General features: G+C 43.1%; 3 protein-coding genes and 1 long non-coding RNA gene across 6 annotated transcripts in view; 3 read left to right on the top strand and 1 right to left on the bottom strand.

The window, feature by feature from the left end:
• LOC128399272 (uncharacterized) overlaps positions 1-18,780 on the bottom strand; it is a 40,277-nt gene that overhangs the window by 2,792 nt on the left and 18,705 nt on the right. For 2 of the 3 annotated variants that reach the window (XR_008327200.1, XR_008327198.1), the window contains exon 3: positions 779-960. This is a non-coding gene — a long non-coding RNA (uncharacterized LOC128399272). Of the gene's footprint in view, positions 1-778; positions 961-17,970; positions 18,488-18,780 lie in introns of those variants that run through there. The other variant, XR_008327199.1, reaches the window with a different exon arrangement.
• Positions 6,597-11,143, top strand: HOXB6 (homeobox B6). The gene is made up of 2 exons (XM_053360536.1): positions 6,597-7,995; positions 10,199-11,143. Exons 1-2 carry the CDS (start codon positions 7,575-7,577, stop codon positions 10,456-10,458), a joined length of 681 nt encoding a protein of 226 aa, XP_053216511.1. The 5' UTR covers positions 6,597-7,574; the 3' UTR covers positions 10,459-11,143.
• HOXB5 (homeobox B5) lies at positions 12,524-17,131 on the top strand. Its single transcript, XM_053360534.1, has 2 exons — positions 12,524-14,470; positions 15,897-17,131. Exons 1-2 carry the CDS (start codon positions 13,822-13,824, stop codon positions 16,142-16,144), a joined length of 897 nt encoding a protein of 298 aa, XP_053216509.1. The 5' UTR covers positions 12,524-13,821; the 3' UTR covers positions 16,145-17,131.
• Positions 18,327-18,780, top strand: part of HOXB3 (homeobox B3) — a 63,723-nt gene continuing 63,269 nt past the window's right edge. The window contains exon 1 of the mRNA XM_053360532.1: positions 18,327-18,467. The gene's annotated coding sequence lies outside the window, so the exon portion shown is untranslated. The remainder of the gene's footprint in view (positions 18,468-18,780) is intronic.

Genomic DNA, 18,780 nt, shown 5'->3' on the forward strand with positions numbered 1-18,780 from the left:
ACGCACGCACGCACACACACACATCTAGGAATGAGTTCAGATTGCTAATATTATCGATCCTCCCTCTTCCTTTCCTAATCCTCCGTGTTAAATTTCCGTAGTGATTTTTTAAAAAAAAATTTTTTTTTGGTGTTGTTGTTGTTCTATGCCTAGTGATGGAGAGGGAGAGGGAGAATCAGTACCGGATGGAGGCTTGTGCCATTTTTCAAAGAGGGAAGTTACTCCATTTTCTGTGCAAAAGGACTCGGCAAAGGAAAAGCTCTCCGAAGTCGCAATGGACGGCTATCAGGTTGGGACAATATTTGTCAGCTTACACATTAAAAGCAAACGCAATCCTGTCCCCCTCCCTCCTCCTCTCCACCTCCTCTTCTTCTTCCTCCTCCTCCCTTAATCCACAGAACGACGGGCGCCAAAAGGTAAGTGAATGTATTTATATTTTATTCGAGTTTATCTTATTATTATTTTTTTATTCCTTCCTTTTAAAAAAGAGAAAGGTTGCACATACGGTTTCGCCTTTCCCTTTCTATCTTAAATAAGGCTATGGGGACGCAGGGTAAGAACGAATGCACAGTAGGGAAATAGATATTAATAAATGTACATTTCTGTAAGGTATAGATGGAAGGAAGGAAGGAAGGAAGGAAGGAAGGAAGGAGAGGGGGAGGGAGTGCAGTTGCTGCTAAATAAGATTTGAAATATTTATGTCACCTGGACTGGAGGTCTAAGGAGATTAGCTGAAGGTAGCTGCATAGTCAAGACTTAAAAATAGAAAAATAACAACCCACCCTTATTTCCCTACACCTTTAAATCTATTCCTCTCCCCACGAAGAACGATCTAACCAGACTTGCTTGTCATCGAGTACATCCACTCAATTTAGGAAGTTTTTGCACAGAGGCCAGTTCGACGAGATGCTTCCCTCCGGGGTGTATGGAGTCGACATAGGCGATTTCTCTTCGAAGGAGCTCTTTCTGTACAATGGAAGCGGGTGGGTGGGTGGGTGGGAGAGCGGGGAGGGGGCAAAGGAAAGACAAAGATAATAATTTAAAAAATTAATAACGGAAAATAGTAATATTAATACGCAGTGCCTTTATTTTATAATAAAGAGGGGTTAGATTCGAAAACCCATAAAATGAAAGATTAGGAGGAGAGGAGACTGCGATACACTGTTATATGGTCTTTCTAAAAAAAATTAATAATCGGTATATGTGAGTATTAAAAATAATAGTTTACATGTGTTTAATATATATTGTGTGTGTGTTCCTTCGGCGTTTTAAACACTGGTTTTTCCTGTGTTTAGGTAATTGAGAATGTGTTGTATAAAAGGAGAGAATCCTATACACTACAAATTGCTACACCTGTTTTGGAAATTGGGGTGGGGGCTGAGAGACAGGATATTTTGAAATATTTCATACCCTTTTTACTGTGGTTACCAGTACTGTGTTCATGTTTGTGCTTAAAAGAAAGAAAGAAAAAAGAAACCTGGTTATTATTATTTGAAATACGAGTGTTGCATGCACAACCGGTTGGTCTCCTGGTCAATTTCGTATTGTGCAGTTAGGTAACGCTTGTGAATTATTATTTTTTAAAAAACTGTGCACATTTTCTAGCATGTTAACCTTTTTTGTTTGTTTGTTTCTGAGTATAATTTCGTTGGAAGCATATCATAGCTAAGGTGAAAATCATAGAGAAAGTTGAAAAGTTGTGGATAAAATTCGTTCTGCATTTTTCATACATAACTATGCTCAGTCGTCATTTTGCACGCTCTTTCTCCTTTCCTGCGCCCCTCCTTTCTAGTCACTTTAAATATTTGAGGCTCGAATTTTTTTTATTTTATTTTTACCCAGTGGGTCTTCTTAGTCTTCTTAGATGAGCTGCCCTTTGTAACTCAACCTCTGCTTCCAACCTTTAGAGCTCTTGCTCATCTCTCTCAAGGGGGGGGTTGTTAAAGGGAGCTTCCCGGTGGATTGTGCCCATTTATATAAAGCCACTAATTAATGAATTCCTATCGGTTAAACACTACCAAGTTGTTTATCTCCCTCCCTCCCCCTTCCTATAACCCCCCCCCCAAAATCAAAGCAGCTATTTCTCTTTATTTTGTCTTAGGAGTTGGCTTTGCAGCGTCTCAGCTTGCTCATTCTATGCTGTTTGCTGCCATCTACCGTCCAACAGAGGAACGATTCGGTTTTTGTTTCCATGTTTTACAATGATTAATTTCCCATGAAAACTAGTTTAAGTAGACCAAGATTTTCATTTTCTACAGTTAATATGTTTTTGTCATGTAATGGATTGGACATGCCTTACACATTCTGGAAACGGAGCTGGAGATAATTCCCATCCATCTCTCCGGGTATATAGCTCGCTCATCATAGTAGACTAGGCTTCTTGTAGTGTTTTAAGTCGTGTGAAATACTTTCACAGCTTTCGGATTTTAGCATTAACATTGCGAGATGGAGGGGTTTGTGTGTCTCTGTGTGCAGAAAACCCACTGAACCTTCTTTAACACGAGGAACTAGTTCTTGAGTTTTGGTAAGTTGATAAAATCGGGTACTTTTCTCGGCGTCTTAAAATAAGTGATCATTCCTATCAAAGTTGCTTCTGATTATTTCTCTGCTTGAAGTTATTTATGTTTGTCTTTACTTCTGCTCGCATGATCAAATATCGAGTGGTGAACTGAAGCTAGTGTATATATATATATATATGTATATTTGTAAACTGAAAATGAAGGATATTCGCATGCTACAGTGCGTTTAGAAAGAACAATTATTCTCTTCACACTTAACACTATCAGAAACTGGGGGGTCGTATTCTAGAACTACCTTTGCTTCTACTAACGCAGAACGCAATCCTCCCAGAGGATCTGCTACGGAAACGTCGTTGGCATAAATTGGGCTTCTGCGCCAGAGAACTTTCTGGAAGATTGTGCCCATATTCCTTTAATCCTGACGCCCCCACCCCACCCCAAATACAGCCAGCTGACCTCCACATTCCTATCTGGCTTTGTTGTTTAAAAATCTGTAAAAATGCTTTTTCTCATTATTCCTTTACTACCTTTACTTTTGGGGGGCAAGCAAATCAAGCAATATGGCGGTCGTTTTGTGTGCGGTTGGTTGTGGGTTTGCTTGTTTGTTTTTTAAAATAACGCATTAAAAACTTTACCCCAAAGACTCATTTCCCATTTTTGTTAATTATTAGCTAAACTCTTTTGATAAAACAACGACGGGTGCCCCCTCCCCCTTTTTAGTCCTATGTGATCCCATTAACAAAATTATTATACACTGCAGGGGAAGTTAGGTAAATTAAACGTAAATGACTGGAAATTAAGTTTCAAATGGCTGCCTGCATGGAAAGAGCGAGAGGCGGGAGAGTATATATATAGATATATATGCCTTCAGAGTTCATTGTCTTATACATGGCAACAACGCAGGAAAACATCACTTAGATGGAATTGCAGTAAGGCTATATATGTGACAAAAGGAAGGCTCTCTCTCCTGTGAATAGTTTTATGATCCTGAATAAAAGCAGGAGGCTATTCTGTCCTGTGTGTATCTGTGCTAGTGTTTAAAGGCCAGTCTTCAGTTTATGGTACCAATTTAAGTCTCCTGCCCAAAAGTCCTGCTGGCTTCGCACTTCTCTATGCTGCTGAATTACAACCTCCACGTTAAATAGAACAGCCAGATACTCCTCCTTTTCTTTTCTGGTTAAGAAGAATTTCTCGCTTTGCCTAGGTTGCAGATTTCTGGGCTGCTTTAACTTCGCTTAAACTTCTGCCTCCCAACAAGGCATTCCGAGGCCTGGTGTCTGCCCAGAGAAATATTTGGGTGTTGTTTTAATCCCCTCATTTATCTGTCTCCCCCCCCCACACACACACTCCCCCCCTTCTGCTTTGTAAAGTTGGCTGGTACTATGCAGAAGAGGCAGGAATGAGCGGAGAGGAAATGGTGGGGTGGGAAGCAGGAACCTGGAGCATCCCCCCCCCCCCGCTACAGAGCACCAGCTACACACGTTGTAAATAAGCCCCTTTAATCTTTATTTATTCTCTGCCATTTGAGTTATGCCACACTTTGGTCAAGATGGATTCTCCAAGCTAAGAGAAAGCATGTTAGGTCTCTACAGCAACAACATGCTACAGAGGAGAGTTTATTTGGGTTATAGAAGGCTGGCGGATGGTTTTCCGAGCGTAACATTGAAAACTGGAGGCCCAGTGTAGAAATCTTCCTACAGACCCACGATTAAAACTCTAATAGTGCCATAGCCCAAACAACAACAACAATAACAATAATAACAACAGTAAACAACAGCACATTCTCTTTGTAAGGGTTGCTGCTTACAGGCAGAAGGGTTCACACGCAAGAACAAAGATTTATTACCAAACTATTTAAAAAATTTTTTAGAAATACCCAAGCTAAAGTTAAATAAAACATTATCCCATTACCCATTGTGACCCCAAATACTTTCAAGAATCCACACACTTCACTACAGAAGACGGAAGTTGTTGACTTGTAAACAATATTCTCGGTCATAAAATCCCCAAACTTCCTTTTGATTCCACACGCTTAAGACCTGTTATACTATAAGTTCCAAGCCACCTTCCCCTTTAAAAGTCATTTTTAGAGAGTGATTCATTCTTTACAAATGAATCATTAAAAGCTCTTAAATTAATGTTCATCAGTTAAATTGAAGAGCAGTCCTTCCTTGCAAGGGAGGGAAGCATTTGAACGATGAGTAAATCATTATCAGGAGACGAGTTTCAATTAATGACCTTTTATATAAAAAAAGAGAAAATAAAGTTTTTGCAAAATGAACATTAGAGATGATCCGAATTGCACGGATATGTAAGAGGAAAGTCTATTGAGTCACAAAGAGGCGTAAAAAATAGATTTGCACCATATTATAAATGAGATTCCGTGTACTCGTCTCCAAACCCAGCGGATCATAACACTTTCCAAAGTAATATTATAAAAAGTTAAATGCAAGTAGCATATTTACTCACTTATTTAACCATCAAGTAGTCAAACTTCACATCTTAATCCATACATTCTTATTCACATGTGATATATGCATGTTTCTAAACAAGAGTTTTAAAGGTCGTGCTCTTTTTTTTCAAGTAAGAGGGGAGGGGGGCGGTTGCTTAGGTCCACTTTTCCTGCTCTGCTCCGTTCCCCTCTGCTTTTCCACGCCAATAAAGCGGTTCTATTTACAGTTCGGATGCACTCAGTACACAAATTGAGGGAGGAGAACCTACAGGGGAAATCTGTTTGTAAGAGAGAGCTTTAAAAACAAAACAAAAAAAAACCACCCACCACCCATTTCCTTTGCCTGTTATTTCCTTACATTCTCAGGGAGTGTTAAAACCGCACGGGCTTCCTTGTCATTAAAGCCTAGGCTCCCAACAAATTAAATCGTAATCCGGTACCATTTCACTAATGCTAAACCCTCGACCGAGCAAATTCACATTGGCCATTCTGAAGGGATCACGTTGCCATGTAAATCTGATCTGAGAGCAATTGAGTATATGTGTGGCGGATAATTCCTGCGAGCAGATTACAGCGTCTGTAATAGAGGAGTGATAGATAGGGGGATTGGATTACAACTTTCATTTGTCCAAATTGCAGCGCTGACCTCTACATTCGGATAATCAGAAGTTGGGATAAACTGGAGAGGTTTGTTTTATTTGCGTTTGCATGGATGTGGAAGGTGGGGGGAGCACGTATGGTTGTTGTGTGTGGTGTGTGGTTTTTTGGGGGGGGAGGAGTGCCTGGCAGTTACCAGAAGCTGGACAGCTCGGAGACGGAGTTATGAGATGACAGTAATTGGCAGAGAATATGAGAGAAACTGGCAAATTACAGTTCCCTTATGAAACACGAAGTATTTAAAAATATTTCTTGAAATACACAGTTGTTCACATTCAAAATAATACAAAACAAAGGGTGGTCTTGGGGAGTTAGGATTAAATTATATGGCATTACTGTACCCATCTGAAGGTAGGACGAACTAGTGGTTCGCCATGCAGAAAGGTTAGCGTGGGAAGAAGCCATGAAGAGAAATGCCCAAACTTCAGCCATTTGGGCAACTCTTCCAGCCCACTCCTCCATTCATTCATTAGTTTAAAAACACAATATCAGAAGGGCACCGAATTCTGAGCGAGTTTCATTTATCCCTGAGTTAAACCTGTGCCGAATTGAAAAGAAGAAAACAAAACTCCAACGCACAAAGTAGACACAGACAATATTTTCTGCCGGCTCACCTCTATCGACAACACGGGCACCATCTAGCAGATGACCATTCCCAGCTGCCTTAAATATTTTTCTCCCCGATGCCTGGTGATCAATAAGGAGTGTTGTTGGCCGTCAGACCAACCGCTGCCCTTAACTCTAAACTGTCCAAAGACCCGGCCTTAACCACGAAAACGCAAGAGGGCACCGTTCTTGAGAGATATGCGGGAATATCGTTCTAGCTCAGCTCCATTCCCACCCATTCATCTTCCGGACTTTATATAAAGGTACCGCAGGAACTTAAAAGTAAAGGGTTTGATTAGGACCCTCGTGACAAAATACGAGTGTGAGTGTGTAAACACACGCAGACTCTCTCTCTCTCTCTCTCACACACACACACACACACATGCCATTCAATTCATTAGGATCCTTTATGGAGGGAGACACGAAACATTTTTTCTCCATCCGTCCCCAGGAGGTGGCTTAAAGTTCTTATTTTTTTAAGACGCTCCATATTGAACAGCCCTATAACCCTCTCCAAAAGTATACCCAGATCGGTCGAACTTTTTCATCTAGCGTTCCTCTTCTTCCTATATATGCTTCTATATGAATTTATAGCTCCCCTCCCCCTCCCCGCCATATTCCTGTAAAAACCCAAAGGGTGGGGGGGTGGCGGCGGATAATAACCTCTTCCCCCAACCAAAACACGCTGGAAATTACCAAACTTTTCCAGATGAAACGAATTCCTTTTTTTTATTTCCTTTTCCCTCGTGTCCACGACAGCAGCAATGATAGAATCAGTTCTCATTTGTTTTATTCTTCTTGTCTTTCCACCCTCTTCCTCCTCCTCCTCCTCCTCCTGCATTTATTTAGTTATTTTCTTCTTTAAAAGAAAAAGAAAACAACAGCTAAAGGAAAGTCCAATTTTTTAAATCGATTTATCTCCCCCCCCCATCATTAGTATGTGATTAAGAGGGAGGGTGTCTATCTGTGTTATGTGGGGGTGGAGGGGGCGCGCGTATCTGTTGTTCAAAAGTGATGGTGTTGGTGGCAAAGATGCTTTCGCTGGTTTGTTCTAGGGGGGTCCCCTGTGCAAAGCTAACCCCTCTAGGGTGCGATTTCGCAGTCTTCGACTTCTGCTATTGGTCAGCGCGTGATCAGATGGTTCTCTTTCCTTATGTCCCTGGTTGGCACGCGGCCATCCCCCTTCAGCTAAAACCCAATCTCCCATATACTGCTAATAGCTAAACCGCTTGGACTATAAAACGCAACAAATCATAAAGACCAAGGGAAAGAACAGACGCTGTTCCTCTGCTTTATTATTATTATTATTATTATTATTATTATTATTATTATTATTTCCAATGAGTTCTTATTTTGTCAACTCTACTTTTCCGGTGAGCTTAGCCGGGGGTCAAGAACCGTTTCTGGGACAGCTCCCCTTATATTCCACGGGGTATGCGGACCCTTTAAGGCACTACCCTGCCACTTATGGAACTGGGGGTGGGGGGGTCCCGGATAAAGGTTACCCGGGCGCGCCTTACTACCAGCAAGCCAACGGAGCTTACAACCGGAGCCCAGCCTGCGATTACGGGACATCTGGTTTTTACCGAGAGAAAGAGACAGCCTGTTCTCTTTCGAGTTTAGAGGACCCTGTTCCGTTCGGCCAGGAGCAAGTCCGGAAGTCAGATTGCTCCCAGAACAAACACGCTTTCGGGGAGAGCGAAGACCAGAAGTGCTCCACGCCGGTGTACCCCTGGATGCAGAGGATGAACTCCTGCAACAGTAAGTTCCTCTTTTCTCTCTGTTCTCTGTAAGGATGGCCAGGCAGACAGACGGATAGATAGGTAGGGAGGGTTCCCTTTCACCTCATCTCTTTCTGAACAGGAAACGCTGCCCCTCTCTTCTCAGCTTCCAGACAACGGGAAGCAGAAACTTTCCTCAAACTTTTATCCTACTTAGATCATAACTTCCATAATGAAGGTTTGAGTGTATGTGAGTGTGCGCGCGTGTGTGTATACATATATATTCTTTGCACGAGGTTCCCTTCAGTGAGTTCGTTTCTTTAGCCAACTTTCTGTTATCTGGGGAGGTACGGAGATTATTGATTGACCGGCTCTGTCTTGTGGAAGGCAATGTTAGCTGTCACTCAGGAGGAGTGATTTAGAGACGTGTCTGGTGTACTTACACACACACACACACACACACACACACACACACAAGCACACACGCACGATGCAATCCATATCACACTGAAGTCCCCCCCCCCAATTGAATTTAATGGACTTGGTTTTAGCCCCCTTCTCATATCTCCCCCCCTCCCGCTCTCACACACACCTTGGCCAATTCATATCCCAGAGAGTGTATTTCTATAACCCAGCCAGTTGAATAATGTCGGAAGGGCTTAAATATTTGAAAGGAGAGAGCTACATTTTTAATGAAACTCGCACATAATGAAATGCCTGTCTGGAGAGGAGTTGCAGATAGTTTCTCTTTCACTCACTCACTCACTCACTCACTCATTCCCATACTCTCTCTCTCTCTCTCTCTCTCTCTCTCTCTCTCTCTCTCTCTTCCCCACCCCACCCCTTCTTCTGTGATCGACCATGGCCCTCCAGGTGCTAGATTTTCCATGAAAACACATTCTTGAAAATGAGGTGGAAACAGCAGCCTTTCCTCCTCCCTTCTCTGTGTTTACACGTATTATACGTTGTCGATCTCAAAAATTCCGGAGTGGGCTGATGTTGGGCGTGGGGGAGGGGGAAGGAATCAATAAACTTACCTTATTGCTGAAACTCTGGAATCTATTCCAGTTACCGATAAAATACGCGGGGTGGGGGTGGGGAGAGAAAACAGAAGAGAAGGGGAGAGAGGAGGAGGGACCCAGTACCTTGCAAGTTTTACATAACAGAAAGGAGCTGCCCCAGAAGGAAACTGAAGTAAGGATAGAAAGGGAATTCATAACCTCCCATGAATTCTGTCCGGAAATAAGTGCGTAAAGGGGAGGCAAACGCCTTAGCAACTCTCTCAGGACAAAATCCTGCAAGCCTTTCCACTGCGACCCTAAAAACACATTAGCTGGGAAGCTAAGTCTCATTGATTTCTATGCGCCATTACTTCCCAGTGGCACCTCGATCCTGAGCTCATTTACTTTCCAGAAAGTCTTACTGCTTCTCTTCGGTGGGGTTTTCCTTCCAAGCTTTTAAGTTGGCTTTGGGGGGACCACAAGCTCTGAGAGTAACGCCTTCCGCTCCCAAACAGCATTATTCCAAAAGTAAAATATCGCGGAGCCCACGGGGGTTTACTCCCAAGGCAGTACGCATGGGACCGCAGCCTTAGCCCTCCATGAACTCCGCTCAGTGGGGGCACTAGAGTCCACAAGGCAGGGAAACGCAAGGGTGGGGGGGGAAGGGTGGGTGGACCTTTTCTGCTGGAGGAGCTAAGCTCCATAGAACAGGAACGGCAAGCTTTCGAGCTACACAGATCTCTTCTTCGAGGTGTTTATTATCATTATTTTCTTTTGAAAGGATTGCATATGTTGGTTGGCCAGGCTGCAAGTTTTGAGGCTCAGCCTTTTGGGAGCAGGGTTGGGCCTCTCCAGAGATCATGCTTATGCATGGGGCAATGTCCCCACAAAACTACAACCCAAATGGAGTGCAGGGTTATTTTGGAAGACCTTTCGAAAGCATCAAGTGAAGGCAACCCAAACTGACTTTCTGTTTTCTTGTATGCATCTTCATTCCTTTAATTTCCTATCCTTCTGGAAGTTTATGTGTACAAGAGGGCCTTTCGATCGGAGAGATTGGAGGACTGGGATGCGGTGGGGGGGGCACAAGGAGAGGGGAAGTGAAGAGAACACCTTCTCTCACACACACACAACACACACACACAAACTGGTTAGCCTAGTAGCCATTGTCATGCATATTTGAAGCTCCGAATAAATGTCCAACGTCCTTTTCAACCAACCCTTGTTTTCCTCCCGTCATAGGTTCCTCTTTCGGGCCGAGTGGCAGGCGAGGGAGACAGACCTACACCCGTTACCAGACCCTGGAGCTGGAGAAAGAATTCCACTTTAACCGTTACCTGACCAGGCGCCGCCGGATCGAAATCGCCCACGCGCTCTGCCTGACGGAACGCCAGATCAAGATCTGGTTCCAGAACCGAAGGATGAAGTGGAAAAAGGAAAACAAGCTACTCAACTCCACTCAGCTGAGTGCCGAGGAAGAAGAGGAAAAAACAACGGAATGAGAGAAAGGTTGCAGAGGAAGGAGGGAGAGAGAAGGAAGACAGCGAAAATGCCAACGGTTGTGAGGGGCTCCCAAAAGGGCAAAAATAAAAGGCACGGCGGAGACACACATATTTTTTTTGTAAAATACCCGAGACTGTATGGAGGTGTTGGCCCATCTTCCTCATGCACCCTCTCTCGCATCCAGTAATCTGTCGTGTCATAATCAAGCTTCTAGTCCAGTTTATTTCCCTATTCTTTCTATTGGCCCTTCCTCTTCCCCGCCCCCGCACCACAAACGGATTTTTTTTTAGGGTGTCCTTCTTAGGATTCTTGCTAACTCTTGTATTTAAATGGAGGTGCTGCAATATATGTGTCAGATTTTTGGGGTTGTTGATTGTCTTCATTTTGTAAAACAAAAGTCTCATGCACGATTTTACTTATATGTTGCTTTTTTAAAAAAGAAAAGAGTTAAACTAGGTTCTTTGACATTTAAGGGTTGCTGTTGCTTTTTTTTTAAGAAAAGATCTATTGAAAAGGAACAATTGCTACCTAAAAAAATATGGTGAAATAAAAAAAAATAGGAGGGGTGTTTTTGTTTGTTTTATTTTATTACATTTTTTTGTACAGTGTTGTGTTTGTAGTTTGTGTTAGTTATGGAGATGGAAGTTCTCTAATAAACAGCAAACAAACATGTTGAGAAAAACACTTGGCACGTTCCTATTTTTAGGGTGTGCGTCCTCCTCCCCTCTCCACACTCACATATACAGACACACACAAACACACACAGAGATGCTTCTTTCCTGAGGAATTGGTCTACCTACAGAAGCTGTGGGCTTGTTAGGGGGGAAAGGGAACAATAAAAAGCCCCGCTGTTTGATAGAAGTTCTCTCCCCTAACCTGAACAGCCAGGCAATTTTTTAAGCTTTACAGAAGTTCGCGCTGAAAGATAGATTCGGCTCCTCACACCTCCCACTTCCAATACTCCTCAGCCTAATCTTAAATGAAAGACCTTTTCACCAAGAATATCTTGGAGTTGACATTTAACTTTAATATGGATATATTTTATTGTTAACAGCACAAAAGAGTTATGAAGACGGGGGGAAGCTCGCCGCATATATAATAAATCAAGGGAGAAGGCATAACTGTGCCCCCTCCCCAAGCATACATCTGCTAGAAGATATCTAACATTTGTATAGCCGCCTTCAAATATTTCAGCTCGTTCTCCCGCCACCGCCTGCTCAAACACCCCACAACTACGAGCTACATATAACTCAAAAATTATATTAAAAAGGTGGAACCACAAGCAGTTCGCACTTTTTTGTGTGCACGAAGCTGAAAGGGATATACCAGCAGGAAACTTAACCAATGATTGGAATACCGCTAATCTCTTTCAAGCAACATTATTTATATATATATATATAAAATATAGAACCGTACACCTCTCTCTGCCCCCCCCAAGTGCCTCCTTCCAACATTTCTTTATATTCTTTTATTGCATGGCGACATGCTTGCCATGGTTAGACAAAGAACAGTTTCCAGAGAGCTCCAGGATTACTTAGGGAAGCTTTGAAACGCAGCTTTTCGCTAATTGTCATTGTCTCTCTCGTTCTGTGGAAGCAAGCGGTCTGCAACTCTTTCTGACTTGCTGTTATTCTGCAACCAAGTTCCCTTATTTTGTTTAAACTCCTCCCCCCCCCCCAAAAAAATAAAGGATCGTGGATTATAATGTTACATCTTTGGCCACCCCAAATTCACAGGTACCTCAACACCTCAAACCTCCCCCCCTCCAAATTATGGTGTTAATGGCAGACATTTAAAAAAATCAATTCCAGCAGAAGCCTCGCAGCTGCAGGACACTTATCCTTATTGCTACTCTTTTCATTGGCCGTAATTATTATAATTATATGTCACTTTGAATAGGGCTCATAATTTCCAATGGGTTCCAGGCTGACTTCTCGAAATTCCTGAGCGTTCTTCGAGAAAAAAACAAAGAGTGGGGGGGAAACATTTCGAAAATGCTGGAGAAAGCAAAGGCTTTTATAAATCTGGCCCATTTATTTATTTATTTATTTTTGCAGGGTTCACTTCAAACCTAACGTTGGTTTCCAATTTTTAGGCTGTAATCCAACACCCACTTACCTGAGAGTAAGCCCTACTGAATACAATAGGACTTCTTTCTGTGTAGGTATGCATAGGATTGCCCTTTTAAGTGGGGACAGCATTCTATTGTAACTGTTCATGTTATGGGCGAAATATGTCACTCAGGATATCACCAGTTATATGAATAAATACACAGAACTCCCTAACTTTTAAAGGGGATAGTCTTTCCTTTCTAATATCTAGGCAGCAAAGGTACTGAGATGTAATAATAATAGCAACAACAATAGCAGCAGCAGTACTCCTGATTATGTGAACCAAGTGCAGTGCAAATAAGTGAAAAGCGCTCAGTTATTAGCACAGGTAGGTGCTGGTTTTGAGAGGCACGTATCCTTCAGGTAGGATTAGACTGCAGTGCTATGCACACTTACTTGGAGGCAAGCTCCACTGAACCTAGAGGGGCTTACTTCTGAGTAAACATGCATATAATGGGAAGAAAGCAGGGAGGGAAAGGCGGAACGGAAAAAGAGGAGCAGGCGTTTGAGTTTAAATTAGGATGGACTCTCTGGTGCGGCACCTTTTCTGACACCAACACAATAAAGGCATTGGGGTTATAATTTATTATCACAGCAGCAATTACCACCAGTAGTCATAATAATGGCAATGTTTTAATACACAAAAGCGCACCAGCGTGGAAGGAGGCAAACGGGACTGTATTAGGGGGAAATGTTACCTTCAGAAATAATAAGATTTAAAAAGAGAAATAAAGATTCCGAAAGGACACTTTTGGGGAGTGTAGCCATGGAAGTATTTTATTTCTGTAAAAGGTGAGCACGGAATCAGAGCGCGTTACTCTTTCTTTTATTTATTTTTTTAAAAAATCTGGGTGAGCTTATCCTCCATGCCGGCTAACTCTTCGTTTGCCCAGTAGGTGGCGCAGTCCGCCAACAAGGAGCCACCTCTGCTTTCTGATTCCTCCCCCCTTCTTTCCTCCCCCTTTTGGAAGCCGCGCATTGACATGGGCCTAACGATTCTCGGATCGTCATTATTTGTAACCATAGAGCATGAATTGCCTCTTGAGGTCATCAGTGAGAATTTACGACTGGTCAACAAAAGCACGTGATTCCCAAACGCACCCCCCACCCCACCCCCATATTTGGCCGCATACATAGCAAAAACGAAGTACAGTGCATCGCTATAATTCATTAATACATCATAAATCCTCAAGCACAGGGGTTATAACGACCACGAGCCCCACAAATCAAGCCCTCCAAAATACAACCCAAATGAGTTCTTACTTTGTAAACTCGTTCTCAGGACGCTATCCTAATGCCCCAGACTATCAGCTGTTAAATTATGGGACCGGCAGTTCCATGAACGGATCTTATAGAGATCCAGGCAACATGCACGCCGGCTCTTATGGTGGATACAACTACAATGGGATGGATCTGAGCATCAGCCGTTCAACCTCCTCCTCCAGCCACTTTGCAACGGTTGGGGAGAGCTCCCGCGCCTTCCCTGCCCAAGCCGCGCCGGAGAGCAGGTTCAGACAGGCGTCGAGCTGCTCCTTGTCCTCTCCCGAGTCCCTCCCTTGCACCAGCACCAGCAGCAGCACCAGCAACAACAACAACAACAACAACGGCGGCGGAGGAGGAGGCGGCGGCGGCAGCGGCAGCAGCAACGGCGAGAGCCATGGAGGCAAAGCAGCCGCGTCTTCCCCCGCCGACCAGGCAGCCTCGGTCGGCACGGCCAACGCCACCAGTTTCACAGAGATAGACGAAACCAGCGCGTCCTCGGGAACCGAAGAGAGCGGCTCCCAAGTCAACAGCAACGGCGTCAGAGCTCAGGCAGAGCCCATCGCCACGTCCACGCCAGCCACAGAAGGACAGAGCCCGCAGATATTCCCCTGGATGCGAAAACTTCATATTAGCCATGGTACATGCTCCTTTTTAAAATTTGCATCTTTCTATCTATCTACTTCTCTCTCTCTCTCTCTCTCTCTCTCTCTCTCTCTCTCTCTCTCTCTCTTTATATAGAGGAATATATATGAAATATGTTATTGGCAGGGCAGACAGGGAATGGGGGAAGGGAGATGGAAATGGAGCACAATCGCCTGGGAAGACAGCCTATGTGTGTCTTTTTATGGCTTCCCTTTCTGCTTCCCATCAGAAAGTGCCTTTAGTTATTATTTTTTAATTAATTTAATTTAAAAGGGGGGGGAGTCTGATTTAGGAGAGGTTTTCTGAAAACGTTTCCCTCTTAAAAAAATAAAATAAAATATCGCAGACGTAGCATGGTATCTGGGCGACAGGACCTAGTGCTAGAAGTAACCACATTATAATATTCAGAGACGTGAGAATAAGAGTAGTCGTGGCAGCAGCAGTCATAATGGGCTTTTAAAATACCAGGAGTTGAAGAGGTAGGAGGAAAGGAACGGGTAGACTGGTTGTGGGGAAGAAGAAAAACAGTGCTGTTTGTGGGCACAGATGGGTCTGTCAAACATCTCCTCTTGCCGCCGCCACCACCCCACATTATAGTGTCTGTTGTGACAATGTGGGATAATGGCAAACTCTTTCCCCCTCCCCTCCCCCACGGTAAAAACGGATGGACGTTGCCAAGGAGGATCTGAGCGGCAGAGTTCGAAGGGTGAGGGAATATCGACTCGCTTAACACGCCGATGCTAAATGCATTTGGGTGGAGAAAGGAAGCCCCAAGGATTTCAGTGTGGAAGTTGCTTCCAGCGAAGTGTAGCTAGCTAGTGTCAAGGGGGTGGGCAAGTCAGTTCCAGGGCGAAGGGGAGGCACGGGAACGTACGACCAAACTGGTAGTCCCTCGCCTCCCTTCCTCTCTGCTCGCCTGTGTATGTTTCCCCATTTTGATTATATTGGTATACAGTATAAGCAGAAAGAGACAGGGAGATACTATTAAGGCTTAGAGCGTCAGCGTCAGGCTGCCATCCTGTCCACCCCTTCCCTAGAAGTAGGCATTACTGAAGCCAGTGGGGTTTACTCCCGAGTAAACCTGCAGACGCTGGAGTTGTGGAAATGTCTAAACTTGTTATAGGGTCAAGGAAAAGGATGCCCCGCAGGAGGGGTTGGGGTGGGGACATCGTGATACTGGCACATATTTTTTTAAAAAAAAAATGGGTGGAATTCAGGTTCGGAGCTATAGAATCAAAATGAAGTCACGGAGAAGGGAATAAAGGAAAGGTGCTAAGGTGGTTGGGGCGTGATTTTTGCAAGTAAGCTGGGGTGAGCTTTTCCAACTAAGCAGGAAACTTGTCGAATAATCTCTCTGGCATAGTTGTAATAAAGACAAAGCCGAACAGAACCCAAAATGTTGTCCATGTATTATTACCCAGATATGACTGGACCGGATGGTAAACGAGCGCGGACGGCGTACACTCGCTACCAGACCCTGGAACTGGAGAAGGAGTTTCACTTTAATCGCTACCTCACCCGCAGAAGGCGAATAGAAATAGCCCACGCTTTGTGTCTCTCCGAAAGACAGATAAAAATCTGGTTCCAAAACAGGCGAATGAAGTGGAAGAAAGATAACAAACTCAAAAGTATGAGTTTAGCGTCTGGTGGCAGCGCATTCCAGCCTTAAATTATATCAAGGGGGGAATAGTAAGAAATAGAAGTGTGGGGCGGGGGGGGGGGAGAAGTAAAGAAAGAAAGTGAGAAAGTTTAAAACTAAAACTAAAAAAAAAGCAACAGCCAGTCTTTTTTTTTTTTTAAGTTTGGAGTACTGTAAAGTGAAGCACTTTCCATTCAGCATGCTGTTGGTTGATTTATTATAATTATTGTTATTAAACAACTTCGGTGGTACTATTATTCCAGGACTGTGTCCTTTGCTACGATTTCCCCCCTCTAAATTAAAGTAAATAAAATAAAGTTATTTCCAGAGGCTTCTTTAATGCTTTAGGTGTTCTAAATGTTTGTGTCTGTGCTATAAATGACGCTTTCTGGAAAAAGCTAGCATGTTTTTTTGTTTTTTGTTTTTTAACGTGCTCTTTAAATGTTATAACTTATTTATAAACCACTGCGGAGAAGGAAAGATGGCTCCTTTAAAAAGTTTAGGCTTTGGGAGGAGAGCTTTCCTCCTTTCCTTCTTCTCCAGTCGGGCTATCCTGTACTTCAATGTCAGAGGAAAAAAATTAAAAACATCAACCACAACAAACTTTTTTTAAAAAAAGAAAAAAAATTACAGTATATCTATATATATAAGCTCATGTATCTTTCTGTCTTTGGAATTGTCAAGTCTGTGATTTGGTTCATATTTCCTGGCCTTGTTTTGATCCTAGGCCAGTTCTGAAACTTTTTTTTTTAAATAAATGTGAGTGAAGTTCACTTAAAAAGGGTATACGATTGGACCAACCATAGTATGTTGAAAATGTTTGTAAATACTAGAAATACTTCTGCAGTGACTAATAGGAAGTTTTAGTGTGCAGGGTGAATTCAGTGTTCTGTGTGTCTGAAATGGCATTTGTCATGTTAGCTGCCTGTTCCCATCTTCGCCAAGAAGCTTTTCGTATCCGTTTGTAGCCTTAACTTGAAGTCAAATAAACGTTTCTCCTGACCAGAAAAAAACACACCCACCATCTTTTGTGTTTCTTTATACCACGGCGATGGAAAACCTCGGCCCTAAAGTTACTCCTAAGCGAAATACAAACTTAAAAAAAACACCCACCACCACCACCACCACAGAAAGTGTCCTTCACAACCCGTATGGCCCATCTGCCAGGTTCTCCACCAGGACAGTTCCCCAACCTTACGAGGGAAGGGTACAAAATCGCCTCGTTTCAGTCGGTGCTGTTGCTGAACAGGAAACACACAACCCAAAGGAAAAAAAGAAAGAAAGAAAGAAAACAAGCCAGTTGTTATGTTCTCAAACTTTGCTTCCTGCCTTATACGCTCCGACCCTGACCACGTTTACTTGGCAATAAGACCCCCCATTTATTCCAGTGGCCTTTACTTCCAAGTAACCGTGCTGAGAACAGCAGCCATCAAGTCCATAAACCAAACATTTGGGAGAGGAAGTGAAGTGGTCATAACATGAAACAAATGCCCTCTGAGCTGCAGAGCTAATATGCTATTAGCTGTTTTATATTCTTATTAATATTACTACTATATTCCTTCACATACAAGTACAAACACTCTCTCGCAGGGAGTCTTCAACTCAACACAGAAATGCACAGTTGCCTTAACTTTAGAATTGTTTTCATTACGCATAATTTACACAACATCTTTGCGCCGACCTTTCCTTATTACTAGCCGGGGATTCGTCCTTCCCTTAAACCAAAGCGCTACCAGTAAATTCTGTTTGTTGAAAAGAGGAAATAAATAGCTGCTGATCTCCTTAAATTATAATTTACAGCGCGCTCTCTCTCGCTGCCTCTCTTGTACGAATTAAAATCGGTCTTGTGAACTTACCCCAAACTCTTTGGTTACTTCTTAAGTGGTTTTGAGAGGACTGGGATGTGAGTTGTCATTTCCAAAACAACCCATTTTCTCGCCTTCCCTTGAATACACAGAGTCTCTCTCACACACACACATATATTTTACCCATAGCAAAGTAAGTAAGTATACCAAAAGTGGCTGTGACATTAAGATGTCAAATGGATAGGGTTTTATCTAGAAGTTAGATCGTAAAAATCGCCCAGACCTCAGCCAGATACCCCTCACTGGCTCTCAAAAGTCACGTGAGGTCCATAAAGTTAGTTTTATGGTTTTGGGGAGTTGACAATGTACAATATATTTCACATTCTCCAGAATGTTAAGTGACATTTTAACTGCCTGCTTTGGCTTGGAGAGGGGCAGGAATGGGAGATCACTTTTCCAGGCTAGATAAAGGCTTCTCCATTGCTGGAATAGGAAGCATTGATGGTTCAGTGTTTACTCCAGAGGACTTAGAAACTGCTAAGCTTAAAGTAAGTTTCTCTTGAAATACTATCTGGTTAAATGACTTTTAAAAGGCTAGATTGCTAGAGATTGGGCGGGGGGGCGGGGGGGAGGGATTCTCGTCTCTCTATCCAGCTTGCTTCTGTACAGTCTTAGCTAAATGAATGTTAAGGCCCCAGTACTCCCTTGGAGTGGCCCACGTTATGTATGTATGTATGTATGTATGTATGTATGTATGTATGTGTGTGTGTGTGTATATAGGCATATGGTTAGCAGAAGAAGAGGAAATAAGATGAAGCGTTCCCTCTCGATGAATGGCCATGTCACTGCGGAGTGCTCCAA

Source organism: Podarcis raffonei, chromosome 13 (assembly GCF_027172205.1).
Source record: "Podarcis raffonei isolate rPodRaf1 chromosome 13, rPodRaf1.pri, whole genome shotgun sequence".
NCBI lineage: Eukaryota > Metazoa > Chordata > Lepidosauria > Squamata > Lacertidae > Podarcis > Podarcis raffonei.